The 23,483-nt window shown below is 32.7% G+C and overlaps 1 protein-coding gene across 1 annotated transcript in view; it reads right to left on the bottom strand.

Annotated features, from left to right (window-relative positions):
- FAM135A (family with sequence similarity 135 member A) overlaps positions 1-23,483 on the bottom strand; it is a 107,122-nt gene that overhangs the window by 40,896 nt on the left and 42,743 nt on the right. The window contains 7 exon segments of the mRNA XM_033099372.1: positions 2,435-2,484; positions 5,984-6,061; positions 10,251-10,404; positions 11,119-11,245; positions 14,430-14,603; positions 16,284-16,354; positions 16,446-16,585. Coding sequence (XP_032955263.1) covers positions 2,435-2,484; positions 5,984-6,061; positions 10,251-10,404; positions 11,119-11,245; positions 14,430-14,603; positions 16,284-16,354; positions 16,446-16,585 — 794 coding nt within the window.

Raw genomic sequence — 23,483 nt, 5'->3', positions numbered from 1 at the left:
GCTAAGTAAAGTACTTAAAAGATCTGTAATTCCTAAGAAAGGACTGGGGTACTCTCTAAAGTACTGCTTTTCCCTCATGCTTATGTTCCTAGGTTCTATTTTGCTTTTGGTAATTCTTTTACAGAGTTGTCAAACACTTCTTTCTCTTTTCTAACAATTCATTCCTTCACTGTTTATTGAGCACATTTTCAATGCTTGGGTCTTCATTCTACAGATACAAAGAGTAATACGAGAAGCTCACAATCTAGTGAGGAAAGAAAAGTGGGTAAACAATTATATGTTCTTATGAGTGTTCTAATTGTGGTATTATATTATCCCATTTATTTAAATATTCACCTAAACTGATTATAAAAGTTAATAATGAAACACAGAATCTTTTAAAAGGACTTTGTTTTTTTGAATAAAAAAGAATTTCTGAACAAAAAATAATAAAAGATTATAAATCAGAATGCTTCTATTTTGGAAAAGCATTTTTATTATGAGGGCAGGTTTTTCTTTAATTCACTGAGGCAGCAGTAAGTCTTCAGGCAGATATCTTGCTGCAAAAATTTGTCTTCAATTCCTAGTAACACTGGGAAATCTACCTTCAATAGATGCTGATTTCATTTCCCTATCATAAAGAAGGTAGACATAGTCTATTCAGGTTGAAGTTGAAAGTCACTCCCATAGTTTCAGTTATCATGTAGATACCAAGGATGGTTACATTTCTATCTCTGGATCACATCTCTCCTGACCTCTAGACTCATTACCTACTGAATGACTCTACTTGGACATGAGAAGCAAGTTGCTAAAGTTCAACCTGTCCCAAATTATACTAATTATATTTCCACTTTCCCTTCCTAAAAACAAACAAACCCCACAAACCCCCAAAATGTTGCTTTTCTTCACTCACCCAAATCAAACTTTTATTTATCTACCTTAACTTGGAGAACAAATTAAACAAAAATTCAGCAAAATAAGTAGAAAGGGAAGGCATACTGTTTTATTCACTTTTGTGACTCTAGTAATCGGTAGATAGCAGTCACTCAATAAATATTTATCGAATGAATGAATGACTAAAGAATTACAGGCTTCAGAAAAGAAAAAAGCTCCCAGAATTTATGGACAAACTCAACAAACACTGACAAATTCCAGAATTCTAAAATGGAGCTAAGAGAGTGAACATGTGAATATTGATTCATCAACATATAATAAATCTACAGATGTGTTTTGCCCCAAGGAATGGTTTATAAATGTATTAGAAATGAAGCTAACAAGTTTTTCATTTGTCTTTTAAAAATACACAGAAGATTAAAATACAATATAAAATAAGCTGAAACCTGAAGTATTGTTCCAAGAATGGTTTAAACAAAGTTTAGGAAAAAGACTTAGATAAACATTTGACAATAAATAGCACTCTAAGGCAAGCAACACTGTACCTAGTATCATCTACACACAAATAGAAATAATTCTCTTGGTCTTGCCATAGGATGAGTAAAGTACACAACTCTTTTCTTTTCCTGCAAGCAAGTCTATCTAGATACCTTGTAATTACCAATTTTATTTCTCAGGGGTCATGGCACCACAGTTCTGATAGAGGACTTTCGTATTTTCATTATTGGGAAAGCATGCCTTCAAGTATAAATAAATTACTCCTCTGGGTTACATAACTCTTTACAGTAAGTCTTAAAATGTAAATAATAAAATTCTTTTTGTTAAAAAGGAATCAGAAGTTTGAGAAGATATTTTCTATGTATAAATGTAGGAATAGTAAGATCTTATATCATAATTTTTGAAATACCATTCATTATCTTGTTTTGTATGAACTATATACTTTTTCATAGCATTCACTGCTCTTGATTATAAAACAGATCTTACTTTAATGGACTTGGAAAAAGGGGAAAGCAAAAAAAGAAGAAAATAAAGTTCACTTTAGTGTATAGTCTACAACTTTTTTCAGTTATATAAAGGTTAGAATTATATACAGTTTTATGCCATTTTCACTGAATATCACTATATGAGCATATTTCTACATCATCAAACACTTGTTGAAAGCATCATTTTTAAGGTTGTACAACAGTTTTATTTGTTAAAATAAAATAAATTTTCATTTCTAAACAATATAATTTTACAAAAATACGTAAGTTTAAGTGATTCTTTAAAAATTTGTCCAGAAATTGGGTAAACTAATAGAATAAAAAGCACACTTTTCATCAGTTAATTGTCATTGCTATTTCACTTATATGCCAAATTATATGTTAAAGATACTGTAACTTCAGGCTCAAATAAAATGTCTTTTGATCAACTAAGCTGTGATTCTACCATGATTAACAACTTTATCTTTGCATTTTAGGCAGGAAAATCAATTATTAAGTTTTCTTAGAGAAAATTTTTAGACTAGGAAACAGAATCCACTCAAATAACTTGATAATGTGAATTTTAAAAATCCAAGTACCTTAACTTCTTCACATAGTTCAGTAAGCCGAGCTTCTACATCCATCTCCTCTGAAAGAATTAAAGAGTAATTAGAGGAAGTATTTCAATGTTAGATCTGAAAACTATTTTTGAAATTACATAAATAAATTAAATTACCTTTTAAAGACCAAAAGGTTGAGAAACATCTGGACTATATTCATTGAATTAAATTTCAATATAATATATTTTCATAAAAACATTAATCATGTATGCAACGTGATAATTATTAAATTCTATAACTGATTATTAAATAGAGTGTTTCAGTTCCCATAAAAGGCTAACACAGTCAGTGAAGAAAATATTGACTATATACCTAAAGTAACTTGCACAACTGCATCACAGAAAGGACAAAACATATAATTAGGTTTTATTGCATTTCATATATTGTAAATTCTAGTAAAGCTTAGTATTTTGTGTTACACGTGTACACGCCTTTTAACAAAAGTTATTCCTAAAAAATTTAAATCAAATGAATTTTTATAAACAAAACATATTTAAAACATACCTGGAATACAGGATATATAATGAAAATGAATGACAAAATCCTTTTGAATAAAAAGTTTCTAATTTAGTTTAATGTTCAGTTATATATAAGATAGTCTAATACTAAGGAAAGATTTTTCTATACAATTCTGATTTATCTAATGTATGCTACCACCACCTATCAAGGGATGTACAGATTAATTTACAATTAAAATGGTAATATTTATAAGGGGATATAGAAACCCACAGAATTGAAAGATTGGCTATTTTTTCAGGGAAGGAATTTCCCTAAGGTCTGAAATAATCATGTTTAGATATACTTAATTTTTAATTAGAAATTAAACCAAAATGAGTTCTTCTAAAAGAACTGTAACAGCATAGTTGTGATCACTCTCTTGTTGCTGAAAGGGCATTTCATTGAACATTCTCACACAAGGGCAAGAATACATTCTGTGACAGCCCTATATTAACTCATTCAGCTCACTATCTCATAAGGTAGACTGAATGTTTACTACTTGATAAAAAGAATAATAAATATTTAAATTTGATAAAATAAGCAGTTACAATTATGTGGTAAATACAACCAAATATGAGAATAACAGATACTCTATTGGTAACTAAAACCACTAGGACACATATATTTTGTAATTCACAAAACATACAAATAAAATTGTATTTAGATATTACTATGTACCAAGAAATAGACCACAAATCAGTCAACACATTGATAACTAAAGAAATCTGCTAAGGTTTCACAAATAATTTCATGTCCAATAAGTCAGTGGCTTCAAATATTCAGTTTACCAAAATTAAAAATATCAGCAGTAGACCCTGTATTAAAATCATAACTTTCATATGCCAATACGTGTTTTCACATTACCCACGCTCTTTTCCTATAATAAAAGAAAATCAGTAAAGTTACTAGCTAAATATCCTACCTATGAATTTTTAAAAAATGAAAATATACTTTAAAGTTCTGAGCTTTGATACATTTTTCTAATCTTTACATACAAGATCCTAAGAGCATAAACTGGTACATTTCATTAGGGCTAGTGAGAGTTACTTCAATGTAAACAACATCTTAAAGAATGTTTAAAAGCAAAACTTAACTTCAAAATCTTTGAGTTGCAATGATGTAAAATTATTTAGAAGTTTTACCTGAATTTAAAATTCTATTTTAATTAATTTTTCCTTTTAAACTAACATATAAGTATATCTATACAATTTTATAGAAATGTATAAATGTGAACATTATCTTACATAAATTCTTTCTTTAGCTCCTACTGGTAATCCAAGGTTACAGCCTAGAACATATCCTTCCTTATTTTTCAAATATACATACGTTATACATATATGAGTTTTATAGTCATTGTTTTACAAAAAAAGGATTGTATTTTACACACTTTCTGCAATTTACTTTTTTCTCTCAGCAGTATTCCATGGAAATTTGGTATATAGCCTTAAAACATTTTGTTAAATGGCTGCATAATATTCCTTGGCGTGAATGCCTCATAATATCTTCCATATTCTACTCTTTGCCAAATGACAGGCATTTATCTTTTTTATCAGTGTTTTGCCACTAAAAACAATACTGCAATAAATATATTTGTACAAGTATCTTTACATACTAGCACTCTTATTTCTATGATATAGGTTAACAAAAGTGGGGTTGCTAGGTCAAAGGGTAAATGTATCTTAAATTTATTTTCTAAATCCATTCATCCATTCATCTGTTCACTCATTCAGCAGATATTTATAACATAGCTCAGAAAATTCCAATACAATGGTAGCTACTAAGAATAAAAGATATCTCAATAAAAGTATTATTTAATTAACTTCATTATGCTTCAGTTTTGAATCAAGTCTTTTCTTACCAATCAAAAACTGGGCCCTTTTTATCTAGGCCTTATTATATAAGCAGCATTCTGTAAAATTGTTTAGAATGCTCAGATGTAAATTGATAGGCTGACAATACCATAGCTTAAGTGAGTATGTTTTATTGCTAAAAAGAACACTAACGCATGTCAAAAATGACCGAAATATCATACTATGAATTCTTCAATTTTACTGTTACTTTACATGAGACTATATATAAAATTATATTCCAAAATAACGACCATAGTAAATCTTCAACATTTCCTTTTTCTTCCTGATAAGAAAATCAGTTTCTTTCTTAAGTTTTAGTGAAAACTGACACAACTTAAGTATTTCTGAGCTAGTTTTAATCTGAGAAATCTTGAGAAAGATTTTGTCTCCTTAATTTCCTTTTGTTCATACTCCTGAAAACTAAGAAACATTGGGATTTTATTTTATTTTTTTATTTCCATAGCTTTTCATAACTCTTTGAAAATGTAACTGTGATGGTCTAATTCAATATAAAGTAAAAACTCAATATACTTATAGAAAGACAGTACATTAAGTTCCATTGCTATTCAAGAACAAAAATTAAAACATACAGTGAAATATATCAATAAAATAATGAGATTAAAATGTTTCCTTTAAAATATCTAACGTATCTGGATAGTGGTAATGTGATACTATTTTGATTTTTAAATTTAGATCAATAAAAATATTGACACAAAAAACAAAACCAGATACTAAAGATATTTCTATTCTTTATTTCTGTAATGCATGAAACCAGCTTCAGTTTTTAAACCACATTTCATTATCATTAGCCCTACCCAAAGATAAACTGACTTTGAATAAATTTAAGGCAGTATCATTAAACCAACAAATTTTGGCAATAATCACAGTTTCCAAAAATTGCTTTTTGCAGGAACTCTTAAAAGAATATGAAAAAAGCCAAATAAATCTTTGCATTTACTATTTCTAGTTTTTTAAAAAAAACTGCAGTATTACAAATTAATTAAAATATTAACCAAAGTTTATCTACAAACCAAATTGATTCTAAAAGTAAGTTTTTAAATAGAGGTGGTAGAAACATACTATATTCACAAATACATATTGATGAAATTTGACACTAATTTACAGCAAAATTTCATACTAATTAAAAGGGATTATTTACTTAACCTATTTGTAAACGTACCTAGACTGGTGTCTTTCTGGGTTCGTGGCTGTTTTCTTCTGAGAAGACGCTCATAAAGGACCTGCATGTTGGCCTTGGCTAGTTATAAGGATTGCACACAGCACTAGTTACTAAACTCCTTTTACAACAAAATTTAGTAGAATTTTCCAAGTTGTTATTAATAGAATTAGCATTGATTTGATAGTGGAATTAGATTAGAACACTAAAGCGGAATTTTTCAGTTAGTTAATTAGCTTATTAGAATTACAAATGATGTACATTCAAGTTTATATTACTTTGTTCTCTTTTCTATTTAAATGTATGCACCACTCAACATCTCATAATCCATATTTTATGTTTTAATTTCTTAGGCTCAAAATTTTAGAGTTGGCAGGGATCTCAGAGATCAGTGAAGTCAAACCCCTGCTTTTACAAGTGTAGATACTAGGGCCCATAAAGGTTAAAACACTTGCCAAATCCTAGATTCCAAAACTTGTGACTCCCATTTTCAGTAAGAGCTCCTTGCAACAAACCAGTATTTAACAATATATCGGAAAAAAAAAAAAATGTACATCATTCATCTAGGAGAAAAGAAAAAGGCAAAAGCATAAAGGAATTCAAGGCATTATTTTTAAAAAGGGACTAGAGTTTAGAGGTATTTTTCAAAGCACAGTGGAGTTCAAAACTTTTAAATATATACTTATTTGAAAAGTCAAGAAACATGCTAAATAGAAGGAAATATAATACACCCTCTAATCAAAAACTACTTTAAGTTTACTTATTAAAACTGAAGAATATAATGATGTTTACTCAAGTGTTTTATGGAAATATTGTCTAGTGTCTATACAATTTAATTTTGCTAGGATAAAAATAAACAATGTTAATAGTTCAGAATATGCAGTAGTTTTATTTTGAATAGCTAGTAGCATTTTTAAAGGTTCTCCTAGAAAATGCATTCAAGAACAAATAGAAAATACAAATAGTAATGAAAAGTTTAAGAATAGCGCAAAAGTATTACCAATAAATATTTACTGAAGATGAATCTTGACTTTAAAACTTCTATAAGCAGAAACTGCTATAAGCTCTGTGTTGATACCTACATACTTTTCAAGTAACAACAAAAACTGTACTGTGCTGTTGTATTCATACACTTGACAGATATATTTGAGTAAATACTGTTTCCCCGAAGATAAGACCTAGCGGCACAATTAGCTCTAATGCGTCTTTTGGAGCAAAAATTAATATAAGACCCGGTCTTATTTTACTATAATAAAAGACCAAGTCTTATATGATATTATATTATATTATCTTCGGGGTACTATCTATGTGCAAGGTACCATTAATTTTATTCTATTGCTCTTTACTTATTAAAATTGAAGTCTAGGTTTGCTTTAGAATTTTATTTTCTGATTAAATATGTTAAGCAAATAATTTGGAATAAAGTTGACATTCATTTAGTAACTGACTCCTGAAATTAAAAATAAGGGCTGTTGTAATTATGATATTTTATATATTACATCTATAAGCCCAAAGTAATATATATGAAAAAAAGCAATCCTTACCTGAGAGAAAATTAAAAATATTATAAATATATGAATCATCATGGTTAAGTTAGATTAATAAAGTAGCAAAAAAGTGCTAATACTGTTTAAGCTGTATGAAATAAATCTTTGCCTCTGAAAAGAGATGCTTGTTTTCGTTAAACATTACTCCCCTTTAGAAAGAAACATTTTTTAAGTCAAAATGTGGTTCGTTCATTTTTTCATTTGCAAATATAAATCTATTTGAAAATTATATGTTGATAGACATCGTCCTTATACAGGCATTTGTAGGCCCATCTCATAAATGACTCTGCAGCAAATCCACAAGAAGCCCCATCTTGCTGGGTGAGTTTCTCTCATCCACCCCAACACTGAACAGATTACTTATTAAGGGAAGGAGAGAAGTCAAAGCTCTTTAAAGACAGAGACCCTATTCTTTCCTCAGCACCTAGCTCAGTACCTGACAAATCAGGTGCTCATAAAAAGCCCAAGAGAATTATACCATTTAAGAAGTCTTACTCCTAGATACAAAGAACAAACTGATGGTTGCCAGATGGGAGGGGGTTGGGAGACTGGGTGAAAAGGTGAAGGGATTAAAAAGTACAAATGGGTAGTTAAAAAATTGTCATGGGGATGTAAAGTACAGCATAGGAAAAATAGTCAATAATATGGTAATAACTCTGCATAGTGCCAGGTGGGTACTAATCGGGACTGGGGGGGCAAATCACTTTGTAAGTTATATAAATGTCTAACCACTATGCTGTACACCTGAAACTAACAGAAAACAATATTTAATGTCAATTGTAACTGAAAAAGAAAGAAAAAAGAAGTCTTACTCCTAGAGCTCCTTTACACTTTCTGCCTTTCAGATGTCCTCATCTTTCCTGCCTGACTCATGCACCATATCTGGTTCCCTTCAGTCTCCCCGGATTTTTTGAACAGAATCTGCTTTGTATATACAGTCTGTCTCTAGTAAATGACAGAAATGGCTCCAAACATGCACTCTTAGGTGCTACAAGATAATACCTCCATGAATTCTACTACAGCATTCAACAATGAAACTATTAACAAATTTTCTTGTAGAAATACCATTACACGTGGTTTCTAAGTTTAACATTACTACTTTTAATAACACTACTTGCATTGTTCTTCATTAACATTGTGGTTAAATAGTTTTGTGGCTTGGTCATTAAATCTAAATTAAACAGGATTTGTAATATAATTCTCCTAAGAACATGTGTGTGAGTTTGAAGGAACCCAATTAAAAAATACATGGAGCATAATTTTTCCATTAAGCGAAGATAAGTGATAACCTAAATTAGTTTTATTTTACAAAAAATTCTTTTGTTTTCAAAAAAGAACATTTTTAAAACGTTTAAATTTGAGGCAGTAGTCTTGGAAAGGATTTTCCTAAGGGAAATAGAAGGATTTGAAGTACATGAAATTGCAACGAAAAAAATATTTCAGAGAATAGTAATCAAAAGATTTCCACACTATCATTTTTGTCTTGAAGAAGAATACTTGAGCAAAAAAGAACATATTTTCCTATGTCTATGTATCTGTATATATATTGGGATTTTTGCATCAAGCATTCTAAACAGTCATGTGATACCTGTTTCCAGTCAAGTCAACACGTGTGCACTGAACTGGCTGAATGATGGCATTAATCAAGTCCCCTAGCATAGCTGCTGATAGGCGGTTGCACAATATCCCGCACTTACTCACAGCATAATGTAAGTGAGGCACAGTTTTATAATTCTTTTGATCCCAAAACAGGCATTTATAAACATACGCTAATTAACCTCAAACCCAAGAATTACTTTCAATAACAGTGACTATTTTGAGTGCATCAATATTGTTAAAAGACTGTGATCTCTGAGGAGCAAAGAGATAAACAAAAACCACTGAATAATTTAAGTGAAATTTACAAAGTAATTCTCGATTTACTCAAGTATAATAATAAAAAATTTATTCTGAAGAGATCATTAAAATGTGCTTTTATAGTGAGCTATTAGCTGATATTTTAAAAATAAAAGTTTATGAAAAACTATCATTAAAAGTCTAAATAAAAATGTATTTTTACTAATCCTAATAATTTATATTTTGTGAAATTATATATGTAAAAGCATCTTACAAACTATAAATGGTGTACACAATCAAGGCAATATGATATTTTATTATCTATTAAATATATATGCAGAGATTCCTGTTGGACAAAAACTGAAGAATAATTTTTTAATGATTTAAATTATTTTCAGAATGTTAAAGCTGAGTAATGTTGTTATTCTATGAAAGCAAATAAAAGAAGTAAGATCTGAGCTCACTTAAAACCAACTATATATAAAAATGCCCCAAGCATCTACACTCTGCTTAGATTGTTAAATATTTGAAAGTATGGATTTAATTTATCTTGCCATGATTCTGTAGATAATTACATTTTCTTTCCAGTATGCTTTCTGATTACATTTGAAGAGTTGTATATACACATACACTTTTAAAAAAACTTATTAAAAGACTCATTTCAAACTTAGCATCAAGAAGTTGTTTCTCAATATCATAAAAAATTTTAATTGCAGAAAGTAATTATCAAGGGTTGAAAAAGATGGAATTGACAGAGAAGTAAAAGTGAAGCACATAAACAATTATAGATTTAGCATAGAAAAACTATGGCAAAGCTGATAACTAGCAATGTGAAAATGAAGAGAATGACTTGAACTATAGGATAAGTCTGGCTACTTTGAACATACCCAGTTCTAGTTTTTGACAAGAGGGAATCTCTTCTGTTACCGTAATGAAGTAGCTGTGCAATCCCTTGAAGGCTAGCAGCAAAGTGGCACAAAGTGTATAATGAAAATGGTAGGCGTGATGTAGGAAGGAGTCTGCAATAATGAAGCTGCAACCCTAAACAAAGAATGGATTTGGGATACACAATGTTAGTAACCAAAAATTTTTAAATATTACACTTGAAACTTAGAGAAATACAGGAAAAAAACCCTCAGAATTTACTAATTACCATTATCAGAAACCATGTATGAAATATTGCAATATTTTAAGAGTTGCTCTTGTTCATACAAATAATTGAAACAGATTAAATGCAACTCTAGTAATTTCAGTTACAGTGGAATTTTAAAACAAGGAGATTAAATTTTGAGTTTTCAAAATTTGAGATTCATATTACATTTGGACTGAGAGACAGACACTCTGCTTTTACAGTATAAGTTCCCTCTCCTTTTATGGGCATAATGGCTATACTTGTACTATTACAAGTTGAGTCTCAACTCTGGCATTGTTCTTTACAGGCAGGCTCCTTTGGAATGATTCTACCAGTTAAGTTAAGGGAGCAAGGGATGCGAATAACAAGTTGAAAAAGGCACTCATAGTCAAAGATCTCTAGCCATTAAATTTGGTAAAATCTTGAAATATCAAGTTAAGTTTTCATAATAAACAACTGGAAACATCCAATTTGTTCAGATCATATTTAATTAGATCTGTAAGATGTTGAGCTCAAAACATTAATAAAAAGAACATCACACTCACAGATAAAACAATTAAAAAAAATAACATTTCATTTGAAGAAAGAGGGAAGAAAGGATTTATAAAAATATTAGTTCTTACGTCTGGTGATAACTGTTTTGTGTAGTTAATACCAAAGACCACACTTTCAAGAGTAGGAATCACAGAATCTCTGTTTTGTGCTGGTGCATTTCTGTTTAACCAAGTAGTCTTCACAGGGCGAGGAAAGCTGGAGGAATAGTATTACGTTATTATTGTCACATGGTCTTTTTGCATGATACATGTTTCCAAAAGAAAATCTTAGTGGAATAGAATAAAGAGCAAGGGTTTTTGCAAGGTTATGATTTCTAAAGCATTCTTAAAGTAATTTTTCCTTTAATAATTTGAATTATTATGCAACAACACAATGAATATTAAAAAACTAAGACTATATGCTTGAGATTACTTCTCTATAATTGGGTTTCAGGGAGTTTCAAAGGATTATAAAGATAAAACAGGAATCCAGAGTAGCTAATTGACAAATAAGTGTCCGAGCTTTTTTCTTTTTTTTGAGAATTTTTGTAAGAATTTATTTGCATCAAACTGATGACATATGCAGGGGAGCAAGATATCAAATGCTCCAATGAGAGTCAAGTTTAATTTGGAAATACTAATCTGTCAGAACTGGTTATCAACTTTATCAAGTTAATATTCATACATGGATGCTACTTACAGAAATAAGCAGCTCCCAAATAAATGTAGAAAAGAAAAATTACTAAATTTACTTGCTACCTCTATTTCTCAAAAACAAGACATTCCTTTCTTTTCACTAAAAGGCTGGCTATGAACCCTACTAAGATAACCTTTGTGAGTGCTTCAAGGTACTACCATCTCTCTCACGTATTATTTGAACTCGTGTTGTTAGCATTAGCATTGCATTTAATAAACCGTAAATTCTATAGAATAAGAAGGCTATTCTGTCTGAAAGTTTAAAAATCATACACAATTTTATTTTATAAAGTACTAGTTAATTATAAGTAGGCCAAAACATTTGGACTGTTTGGCAGTTTGGCAAAAGGAAAAAGACAAGAAAGTAAATCAATTTTGCCATAAGCAGAGAGTAGCCTTCATTTGCAAAATCAATTTGCTTTGCAAAAATAAAATATCTATACCCCAGGAAAGGGAGCTGCAAGTCAATGGTAAATTCCATTTGCTACGATGTGTTTTTCAGAATTAAATCATAAAAGTTGCTCTTAAAAGAATTCAAATATGAGAAAACAGATTATGTAAAAAACAAGCAAAGAAAGAAATCCTAACCCCACTCACTTTATAGAACTGATTTAATGTCTATGGTTGATCATAGAAATTATTTTAAATAAAAATAACATTTAAAAAGATAATATTATAAATTTAATTTTTTTTTTTCATTTTGTTCAGAGGATAAAAAAATCTACCTATAATAAAACTTCAGGAAAAACTTATCGAAGCATAAACAGTGAGGAATGTTACCTGTAACATGACCCCTCTACCAGCATGCCACCAGCAAAAAGCTTTCCTTTACCCTTTCCTTGCTTCCCTTCTCCAACCTCTCATTTCTAAGCAAAGAAAGGCAGGGAAAGCTGTTGCTTCTTTCAGGGCAAAGTCCTAGCAGCAAGAGGGGGGTATCAGGGCCCGTGGCAGGTAGGTAAAGAACAGAACCTCAGCTGTTGCAAGCACCTCATTTTCTTTTCCAGTCACTAACCAGAGCCAACAGTTTATCCTCTTGGCTTCTGATTCTGAGCCAAAAATGTCTTCTCCTTCCAGCAAACAGTCTCTAGAAGATGAGCTGTCCCTTTCTCCTACTAGTCTGTGGCAAAAAGTGCTGCATTGTAAGAGGAAGCACACATTTAACTCACTAGGATTAGTGATGTGAATATCACTACTCTATTTATTTAGGGCCTGAAAAAAGCAACATTAATAACCTGAGCTAACCTCTATAAATTGTACATTTTTCACAAGAGAAACTAAGCCAGTGTTATAAAGCAAAATGGTTGAAATAGTTTAGTTAGGGATTCTTATTGAAATTACAAAAATAAGAGATTCACAACACTGCAAGAGAATGTATTTTATAAACAAATTTTTAGCAATAAAACCTAACATGTAATTCATATAAAATACTGTACACTGCTTATTTGAAAGTTATATTAAAAAAAAAACAACACTTTCTTTTCAGAGAAGTTTCATTCAGTGATCATGTTATTACATATTAATTGAATCAACATCTAAAATATTTTTGAAGTTTATGATAAAATTATATATAATAACAGAAACACTTGCCTATTTACAGAAGTTATACAGCTGAGCACAAGCTCTCAAAGGTCTAAGAGGTAAGACAAAGATGGCAAAACAACTACTTACTAGATAACTAGATCTTACTAGAGAATAAGGAAGGCAAAGCAAGTCATCAAACAGATTTCTTCTTAGCCCTGTGCTCTAAAAGAGATCACCGGACAACACAATGAAAAAGGTCCTCACTTATAGTTTTTAAAACAATGTAAAGATATGCCACAGAAAGCTCTTACTTGTGGACAATATGGTAAATTGTGTTGGTCTTCTATAAATTGAGGGTAATTCTACAAAATTACCTATTTAGTTTTCTGACAAATTAGTTAAACACTATAACTCTTAAGCATCACCCCTAATATCAGTTGTTGGAATCAGATTTCTGTCAGAAATTATACAGTAGACAGTTCAGAAATCAAATCAATTTAGAGTCTTTTCATACAAGTTATTGATTTTAAAGTGTCCATGTGTTGCCCATTCTACACAAGGATGATGTTTTATTGTAAAAACTGAAAAGCCTAAATTGTATTGTAACGTTAATGAAAAACAATCAGTCTCCACGTGAAAGTGGGCAAAACTCATTATCCTAATGCATTTATTATGATGCACAATTTTATGCACTTTTAAGCTAAAATGCACGATATAATTTTAAAAGGTTTAGTAAAGACCCAATAATTTGGTTAGTGACTTAGAAAACAAGAATTACTGTATAGTATAGATTTAAGAAGATAAAATTAGTCCCTCCAGAGAAGAGAACAACCAAAAACTAATAAAAAATGAACATACTTTTCCATTGGATGAATAATTACAGTATACCATTTCACTAAAACCCAGGTACAGACTAAACAAAGCTGCGGTTATTTCCAGATTGCAGTCTTTTTCTGGGTCAGTTTATTTAACAACAATTGCTCCATTCTTCTGTAATAAAAAAGTTATCAGTCTAATGTTCTCATGCTCTTAAAATTTATTAATTTAATATTTTAGTATAAAATGAAAGTATTCATTAAATAATTATGAATTTAGAAATTCCTTAGTTATCTTTATCAAAGTATGTGTTTTCACTATACAAATAAGACTACATTACTAAGGACCAGAGTACTGGTTAAATTTACCTTATTAGTGGCTGGTGTAATGCAACCAAAGATGCATGGACTGTAACAGACACAACAGAAAGGTGGAAATAATCAAACATAACATTAACGTGATGATGAAGGCCTCTATGGAGGCTAAAGTGCAGCTTCAGTGTCCGGCTACTTATCAGTTGTAAGGCGTTCAAATCATCTGCCCTATAAAAAGCAACATATTTGCATTAAGTATCGACTATTAAGTAAAGGCCAATATTTTCAGATAGTAGTTTAAACTATTCAAACATTTAGTTATTTAATTACTTTTAAAAAAACTGATAAGAATAATTATTAAAGTACCACATTTGCATTAGACAGCTATATGAAATCTAATAAGATCCTACCTATAGATTTCTATCAGTCCAAGGTATGGACTGATAGATTAGTTTTTTCACTAATGTCCCTATAAAATGAGTCCTTTTTGATACCTAATCTCATCTTATACTAAATTTTCCCCCCATAGGAAATACTGTTTATTGTACTGTTGCAGTATATGTGTGAAATCTGATTAAAATAAATTCTAAAAGATATTTAAAAACAGTTTTACTGTACAAAATTTTGTTATTAAATGCTTCTTAAAACTAAGCAAACCATTGGTAGATATTTTATTATATTTAGTCTATCATCAGATTTACACATACAAAATATTTGACACAATTCCATGAACATTATATCCATAAAATTATATCCATTACACACACACAAACACAGTGCCAAAAAAATGTATACACCTTTTAAGAAAGGAAAAGTGTATTAAAATTGTAATAATGTATACTGATAACAAAAGATGAATATAAGTCACGTTTGACTTCTGCAATTACAAGAGGTGCTCAATGTAGTTGCCATCAGCGTCCAGACACTTCTGATTACGGCGAACTACTGCTTGAGCAACGTTGACCAAAGTGTCCACTTGTATACATTTTTTTCACACCCCTGGAATATATACTTTAACCCATACATACACACATTATAACTATCTACTGCTAATAAACTACTCATTTCAGCTTACTTCACCTACAGAATTCTGACATGGTTTAAAACAGAATCCCTTAAGGAAGCCTGTATAATGAACAGTATTACAGAGGAGCAGTAGCTTCCAGGTAAAAAAATTCTTATTCCTTTATAATAGCAAAGAGGACATCACAAGTAGAACTTGCAGTAATGTGACTGCTTAATCATTTATTAAGACATGTAGCCTTAATTTAATTAAGACATGTAATCTTAATTTATATATAATTTTCTAGAAGTATACATGTGAATAAAAACAACAACAAAAAACCCTTTAAAAATAAAATTGTTAAATGGATCTGATTCTTGTCTTAAATGAATACAAGCACAGTTTGTCCCTAAAAAAAAATGACTGCATGTCCAGATATATGAGTAAGTTTCTCAAGTGTTCTAGAAATTAATGAACTAGAAACAACTGATAAGTGTAGGAGACATCAGTCTTGATAACTCGCTCAATATAAAAAAAAAAAAAATCCCACCTAAAGAAGGCATCACTTATGCCACTAAAATGTAGCCCGTGGTAAAGTAGAAGAGAGTTCAGTTATATTTAAATGTGTCATGGCTGTGCTATTATATCAACAGTGTAATTTCTAGAGTCTAGGAGATTGATTCATATTTCTTCAACTTGTCTCATTTTGCTACCTGGAGCTCATGGAATCAGCATGGGCACAAAAGAGCAGGCTTAACCATTCTCATGACACTCCCTCCGCAAATAGAAGTAGCTAAAAAATAAAGAAGGGGACAGGCTGGATTCTAAGAAGAAAATGAGGAATCTAATATTAACAGATAATAGTCATGAGTAAATAAGGGTTTTTAATTGATTAGCCTACTTACGAATAATCTCCGTCTGTGAAGTGTAGATCCAAGGATAAGAGAAAACTCATTTCCTCAAGGGTTTCTTCAATCTAAAGAGAAAGTACAATACTTTTTGAATATCTATAGAATATTGAGGCTTTATTAAAATATTTATCTAAATGTATATGAAGAGATGTTTACCTTTTTTTCATCCAACAACATTTTAACTTTGAAGATCATAACATCGTTTAAAACAACCTCCTCATTTTTATATAGAATTTGAAATGTTTTACTGCAAATCAGAGAATCATGAACTGAAGCTGGAAAGGCTAAAGTCATACCTAAAACAAATAAGATATATAACTGACGAGTAAAGGGCAAAATATAATACAAGTAAATTAAAACTTTTACTTTAAAACACTATAAGTTTTATTATATTACTTCAATGTATTATCATTTTATACAGCAGTATTAGAACATTTCTGAAAATTTATTCATTTCTATGATAAATTAATAGGTAAGAACATTGTAACCATTATTAAATTGTTATACAGTTTATAATCTGAGAAAGTAAATAAGGAAATCTCCAGGTGGATATTTTAAAGAGTAAAAAAATTGATATGTATACCACAGAAGAAAGCAATTTAGTTTTCCAGTTTGCATAGTAAAGAATTTGGTTGACCTTTGTCCTTGTTGCTAGGAAATAACCTCTAAATCCTATGAATATAGAATCTAGCTGGGTTTTGTGCCAGATTACTGGGACCTGGCCTCTGAATCCTTGGAATTTCCCAGTGACAGGCCTGTCTCTGTTATTCATAGTGGGCCCTGACAGCTTAAGTTAGTGAGGTGAATCAAGGTAGGCCCCTAGATAGTTTATGCTGAGGAGATGACTCAGGATGGGAGCGACCACTCCAGTAACACCAACCATGTGAGCAGAGTTGAGGCTTTGAGCCACATGATATAAGCCCAACCTCCAGGGAACAGAAGGCGGCTAGAGATTGAGCCACATGGGTGATGATTCAGTCAAGCATGGCTGTGTAACAACACACCAATAAAAACTCTGGACAATGAAGCTTGTGTGAGCTGCCCTGATTTTCAATATTCTCTATGTTGTCAATATCAATTTTCTGGGAGAGCAATGCATCCTGACTCCATAGGGAAAGAACAACAAAAGTTTCACAAATCTGTGACCCTCTAGACCTTGCTCTATGCATTTCTTCTTTAGGCTGGCTCTGATTTTAGGCTGGCTTTTGCTATAATAAAACTGTAAGATAAGTAGAGTGCTTTCCTGAGTTCTGTGAGCTGTTGTAGTGAATTATCAAACAAGAGGGGGTAACAGGAACCCCAAATATGCAGCCAGCTGGTCAGCAGGAAGGGTAGTTTGTGGACCACTGAACTGGCAGCTGGTGTCTGAAGTGAAAGCAGTCTAATGGAAGACCATGTCCTTAACTTGTAAAATGTGCTCTGCCAGGTTGTTGGTGTTAGGTCTTTCCAACAGCCCACCTGCTGCTTTATTACTCTATCGTCCAGAAACAACATGATATAAAAAACTAAAAGAAACTGGAGATGTTTAAGCTAGAGACAAAGCAAGGGGGCCATCTCTGTAGGGCAGACACCTAGAGTGGGACATCAGAGTCCAACTGCAGTAAGAGGGTGGTCTGTCCACGTGGGGTGATGGTCTGATGGCTGAGTCTGTGCCTGGTGAGGAAGGCAGCCTGGAGTGAAGTATCAGAACCTGAGCAGGGTGAGTAGGGGGACTGCATGGGAAAGTACCTGAGGCTGGGGGTTTGGAGCCCAAACTACAAGAGGAGAGTGTCCTCACAGAGGGGCAGCCTTATGCACCATGTTGGAATCCAAAAGAAATGACTAAAACTTCCATATGGGAAAGAGGGCAAGTGTGGGCAGGGGCAGCCTGATACATTTTAATGGAGCCAAAGCAAGGTGAAGAGAACCTCCTTTCAGAAGAACTCCTGGCACAAGACTCAGCAAGTCTAAGTGCGGTGAGGAGGGAGTGACCTGGCATGACGTGCTGAAGCCCAAGGAGCCCATGAGGGAGAGGGTGCAGTGACAGGAGACTGGCACATATAAGGAATTGATCAAATAAGAAAATACATTAAAGATAATGAGAGTCAGGTTTCTTATTATCTGAGAAAGAATGTACACATACAGAAAGGAGGTACTAACATAGAATGAAGCCAATTGTACTAGGTTAAAATTAGATACTGATGTGAACTCATGGTTTTCACTATATATTTAGGTAAAGACAGATGCTAACTTTGTATACGCATGTGTAAAGATATATGTGTGTACGTACATTTATTCACTAGCTCTGTCCATTCAAAGGGCTTAGGAGCAGCATAGTCCCAAATACTGGTTTTGAATACTATTCTCCCCTAAAAGGAACCAAGTCTTTGGAGAGAAATGGGTGACTCTGGAGCTGGGGCACAGATAGGACAAGAAAAGTCTGGGCCATCTTTCATACCAGAAAGGAAGGAAGTGCTAAAAGAATGAGGGGACACATCAAAAGCACATAAAAGCTAGCTTGAAGAGGCGACCCTTGCTCATATCTGGGATGAACTCAGCATCAAAATAAATTATGCTAGTAATGGATTAACATCCATTAAATAATGTAGAAATCCATAAATCCACAGTGATATAAATAAATGAACAAATCAGTAGTTTGACAACGAATAGGATACTTATTAATTAAAAGGGAAAAAGAGTAACTTTACAGTGAAGTCTGGCTGAATCAAATGATCCAAATTAACATCATCAGTCATGGGACATGTAGAAACCATGTGCCACCTAATAGAATATAATAAGAACATAGCATCACCTTCTGAGACATTCCTGACAAAGGTACATAACCTGAATCTAAGCATGAGGATATTTCCGACCAATGCAAATTGAAGGACAGTCAACAAATTAACAGGATTATAGTCTTCAAAAGTGTCAGGGTCATGAAAGTCAATGACAGACTGAGGAACTGTTTCAGAATAAAGGAGATGAAAGAGACATAACTAATCACAATGCATGATTCCATACTGGATCATTTTGCCACGATGGACTTTATTGGGATGACTAGCAAAACCTGAACGTGTCTGAGGATAAGACGGTGGTAATGTACCAGTTAATTTATTGATTTTGATGATTTTATTGGGGTTATGTAGGAGAATATTCTTATTTGGAGAAAATACATTCTGAAATATATGGGGATGATGGAGAATTATGTCAGCAAATTACCCTTAAATGGTTCTTCTTACATGATTCAGGAAAAAAGTTCTCTGTCTTACACTTAAACAACTTTACTGTAAGTTTAAGATATATGTATATATATCTTAAGATATATCTTACATATCTATATCTATTACATATCTATATTTCATATCTATGTCTATCTATGGTGTGAAACCAAGTAGATCAGAAACTCAATTGTGCATTTCAGAGAACTGCTGAGAAGGGAAAGAAATTTTCCTCAATGGACAGCAGATTTTTTTTAAAGCACCCAGATAATGTGAACTTTGAATCTGCTGCTTCAAAAAGTGAGTTTCTCTGTTGCTCTTCCCTGAGGATGGTGCTGGAGCAGCTCTCTGCAGTCAGGGCTGTCGCCTCTTCTCCATTCCTACTACTCCTGGGCCTGGAGCGTCTTCGTTTCTTACTGATGCTTATCTATTTGTAGATACACCTGAACAAAAATCACTATTTGGTCTGCTCCCCTTTCTGGCAAACTCCTCTAAAGATTCTTTGGTATTTAATGTCTCTAATTCATCTCCTCTCATTCTCTCTCTGGCCAGTTTCGTGACAGCCAGTCTCCAGGATGGTCCCCAATGATTCTCACCTCCTGGTATTCACATCCTTGTATAATTCCTCCCACAAAGTCCCAGGGTTGATCTGTGTAAATACAGCAGAAGTAATTGTATGATTTATGTGAATACAGCAGAAGTAATAGACTGTAGCCTCTTACGAAACCTTACGCCAGAGGTAAGCAGCTAAACAACTTCTGGATTCCAGACCCAAAGATACTGTGAGATAATGTTTGTTGTTTTAAACTAAGTTTGGGGGTAAATTCCTGCACAACAAGTAATTAATTCACACTTTAACTGGTCTTTGGCGCATGAAATTGCTCTTATCAAGACCATTAATAACTTCTTCTTCGATAAATGCAATGGGTTCCCAGATCTCATCTTACTTGGCTTATTATAATCAGCATCTCACACAGTTACACATTCTCTTATTCTTGAAACACTTTAATTTGGCTTCCCGGACATCACATTTTTTCTGGTTTTACTCCTAACTCACAGGCAACCTCTTTTTAGTCATTTTTATTATTTTTCATTTATCGAAGAAGCATAGCATAGTAGTTAAGAATAGATTCTGGAGCCAGACCAGCTGGGTTTAAATTCTGTCACTTACTAGCCCTGTGATCTTTATTAATTTTTCTGTCCTCTATGCTCCACATGCAATTCTTCAGCAAACCCCATTGGCTCTACCAACAAAGTATATCCAATATTTATTGAGTGAGAGTGCTAGAAATGCTCAAACATAAAGAAAGAACACTGCTGTTAGGAATGACCTAAGAGGGATGCTACTATGGGATAAGAAACTGTGTACAAAATAAGTCATTCTAAATTGCTTTGGAATGATAATCATTAACTATCTCTGAAAGTTACCTATACTCTTAATTAACATCAATACTTAAAGCTTTAAAAAAGATGTACCAATGACTTACAAATAATAAACTTTTCTTTTATTCTCAAACCAGGAGCAACAGTTAAAAGATGTGCAAGTTCCTCCTAGTTATTCATTCACTCATGTTCTTCCTAGTCATTCATTCACTCACCCAATCAACAAATACTTATTGAATACCTACTATATGCTAGGCACTTTTAGGTGTTGGGGATACGCAGGAAAAAAAACCCAAACATCTCTGACCTCATGGGGCAACAGAGAATAAAAATAATACGTAAATGATACAGAATGTCTGATGATAGTGCTATGGAAAAAAATAAAGAGAGAATAGAGGGTGAGAAAGGTAACAATTTTAAGCAGAAAAGTCAGGCAATGCTTGAGAAGGTAACCTATTAGCAAAGATCAGAACAGGTTTCTATGTACCTTCCTCTACTACATGCCATTAGTAGCTGCTCTCCTTCACCCTACTAGAGTTCAAGAGGTTTATTCCCCGGAGAGAATTAAACAGAGGCCCTCTGAACTGAAAGTCACCTGGCAAAACTGAGAGCATGAGTATATGAGTATAGGCATACTGAATACTGAACGCAGAGACTCGCAGAGCTCTTCCTCTACTGGGTTACTAGAAGGCTGGCAGTTAGATTCTTACTCTCCAGGAAGGAAATAGATATGAATCTTCGCAGGCTTCTCAAGAACTATAAAGAGCCTAAGATTTTACCCTACATGCAATCTAAAAAGCTAGCCTATCAGTTTCATGAATGTTGGGAGAAGATGTAAGACTCCCAGGTCAGAGACAAAGGACCTTATTACTTACAGCATAACAAGCAGCAGGAGCTTCATGTTTATATCAGTGCCCCTCGTCCTTACTCCTCAAAGTCCCATGGGAGTGACAATGGAGGCAGGCCCAGGTGGATGCTATGCATACAGTGGGGGTTTTTATCACAGTCGGGTAACTCTAAGTTTAGAAAACATCAGTCTTTTATAAGGGGTTACAAGAAAACCTGTCTAAACTTTAAACTGGAGAGAGACCTTACCTTTGTTACACTGAACAGTAAACAAATCAACCTTCTGCTCTAGATACACTATCTATATCTTCTAAAGCTGTTTGCTGTAGAAACATCCTTTAAAAGCCTGGAACAGATCTTTCAGTGTCTCTGCTCACAAGATGTACAGAAATGTGAGAAAACATGGAGAATTTTTTCAACAATAGGTAGGGTTAAATCTCAGGTTCTTCACAGTTCTTGACATGAGGAATCTGACCAACCCAAAAAATCTGTAATAGATCTATTATGTAGATCTGTTGTAATAGATAAGCTCTATAGGTACTGACTTCAAAGATTCCTTAGCGAATGGCTCGCTGACATCATCCTAATGTGAAGATCAAAGATACAAGTCCCATGTATGCTCTTAGAAATTTCCAATCAGCTCTCCTTTCAGTCAAGTATAGATAATTGAGGACAACCAGAAGTCTGATGAAAGTTTCTAACATGCAATTTAGAGACCAAAATAAAGAAGAAAAAGAAGAAAGAGATAAAAGGGGGGAGAGAAGGAGAGAAGAGAGAACAGAGAAAGAGGGAGAGGTGAAAATAGGGAGAGAAATAGATAAAAAGGGATTCAAGTTGAAGAAAAATCTCAGTAAATAGAGCAAACAGACAAAAGGAAAAATGGAAAGAAAAAAACTAAAAATTAAGAAAACTAGTGAAGATGATCCACCACCTAAATAACAGAAGTTTCAAAAAGAATTGAGAAAAAAGATGGGAGAAAATCACAAACAAAATAAGAAAACTTCCCAGGACTAAAGGACATAAGTTTCCAGATTAAAGAGGCCCAATGAATACTCAGAGACCTGAATTATATCACTATGTGCCATCGGAACTCCAGAACCAAAGAGAAGATTGTACAAGATTTTTGAAAGGGGGGAAAAAGGGCCACATATAAAGGATTAGCAATCAGAATGGCTTTGGAAGGCTCAACAGCAATGCTGCAAACCAAAAGACAATGGAGCAATATTTTCAAAATTCTGAAGGAAAAAAAGAGTTCCAACCTAGAATTCTATACTTAGGTAAACTTTCAAACAAGTAAAAGTAGAATAAAGACATTTTTAAACAGTAGAGATTTCAAAATATTTCCTATGCCACTTTTCTCAAAACATTTCCTATGCCACTTTTCTCAAAAGATATTGGAGAATAGGCTCCACCAAAATGAGACAGTAAATTAAGAAAGAGGAAAAACAGGAGGAAATAAGAGATCCAATGCAGAAGAGAGGCAAAGGGAAGCACTAGGAAGATGGTGAAGCAAAATTCCTAAGGGATCCTCTGCCTTAGATACGGAAGGTGACTGATAAAGGTTGACTTGGGTTGCCTCAACAGATAGATACGTAAGCTTGGCCAGACTCTTTTCAGTACTAGATTTGTTTTGACAGTACACTGATGAAGTTTCTGTTCTATTGCCTAGATCAGATGAGGGCAGTCTCTTCACCCTACAGAAGTTTTCTGCTTTGACCTATTCCTAAGAGGTGAAAAAAAAAAGTTGAATTTAGGTAAGTTTAGCTGC

This window comes from Rhinolophus ferrumequinum, chromosome 3, assembly GCF_004115265.2.
Source record: "Rhinolophus ferrumequinum isolate MPI-CBG mRhiFer1 chromosome 3, mRhiFer1_v1.p, whole genome shotgun sequence".
Taxonomy (NCBI): domain Eukaryota; kingdom Metazoa; phylum Chordata; class Mammalia; order Chiroptera; family Rhinolophidae; genus Rhinolophus; species Rhinolophus ferrumequinum.
The sequence above is the reverse complement of the archived record's forward strand: the minus strand, read 5'-3'. Positions and strand labels throughout refer to the sequence as shown.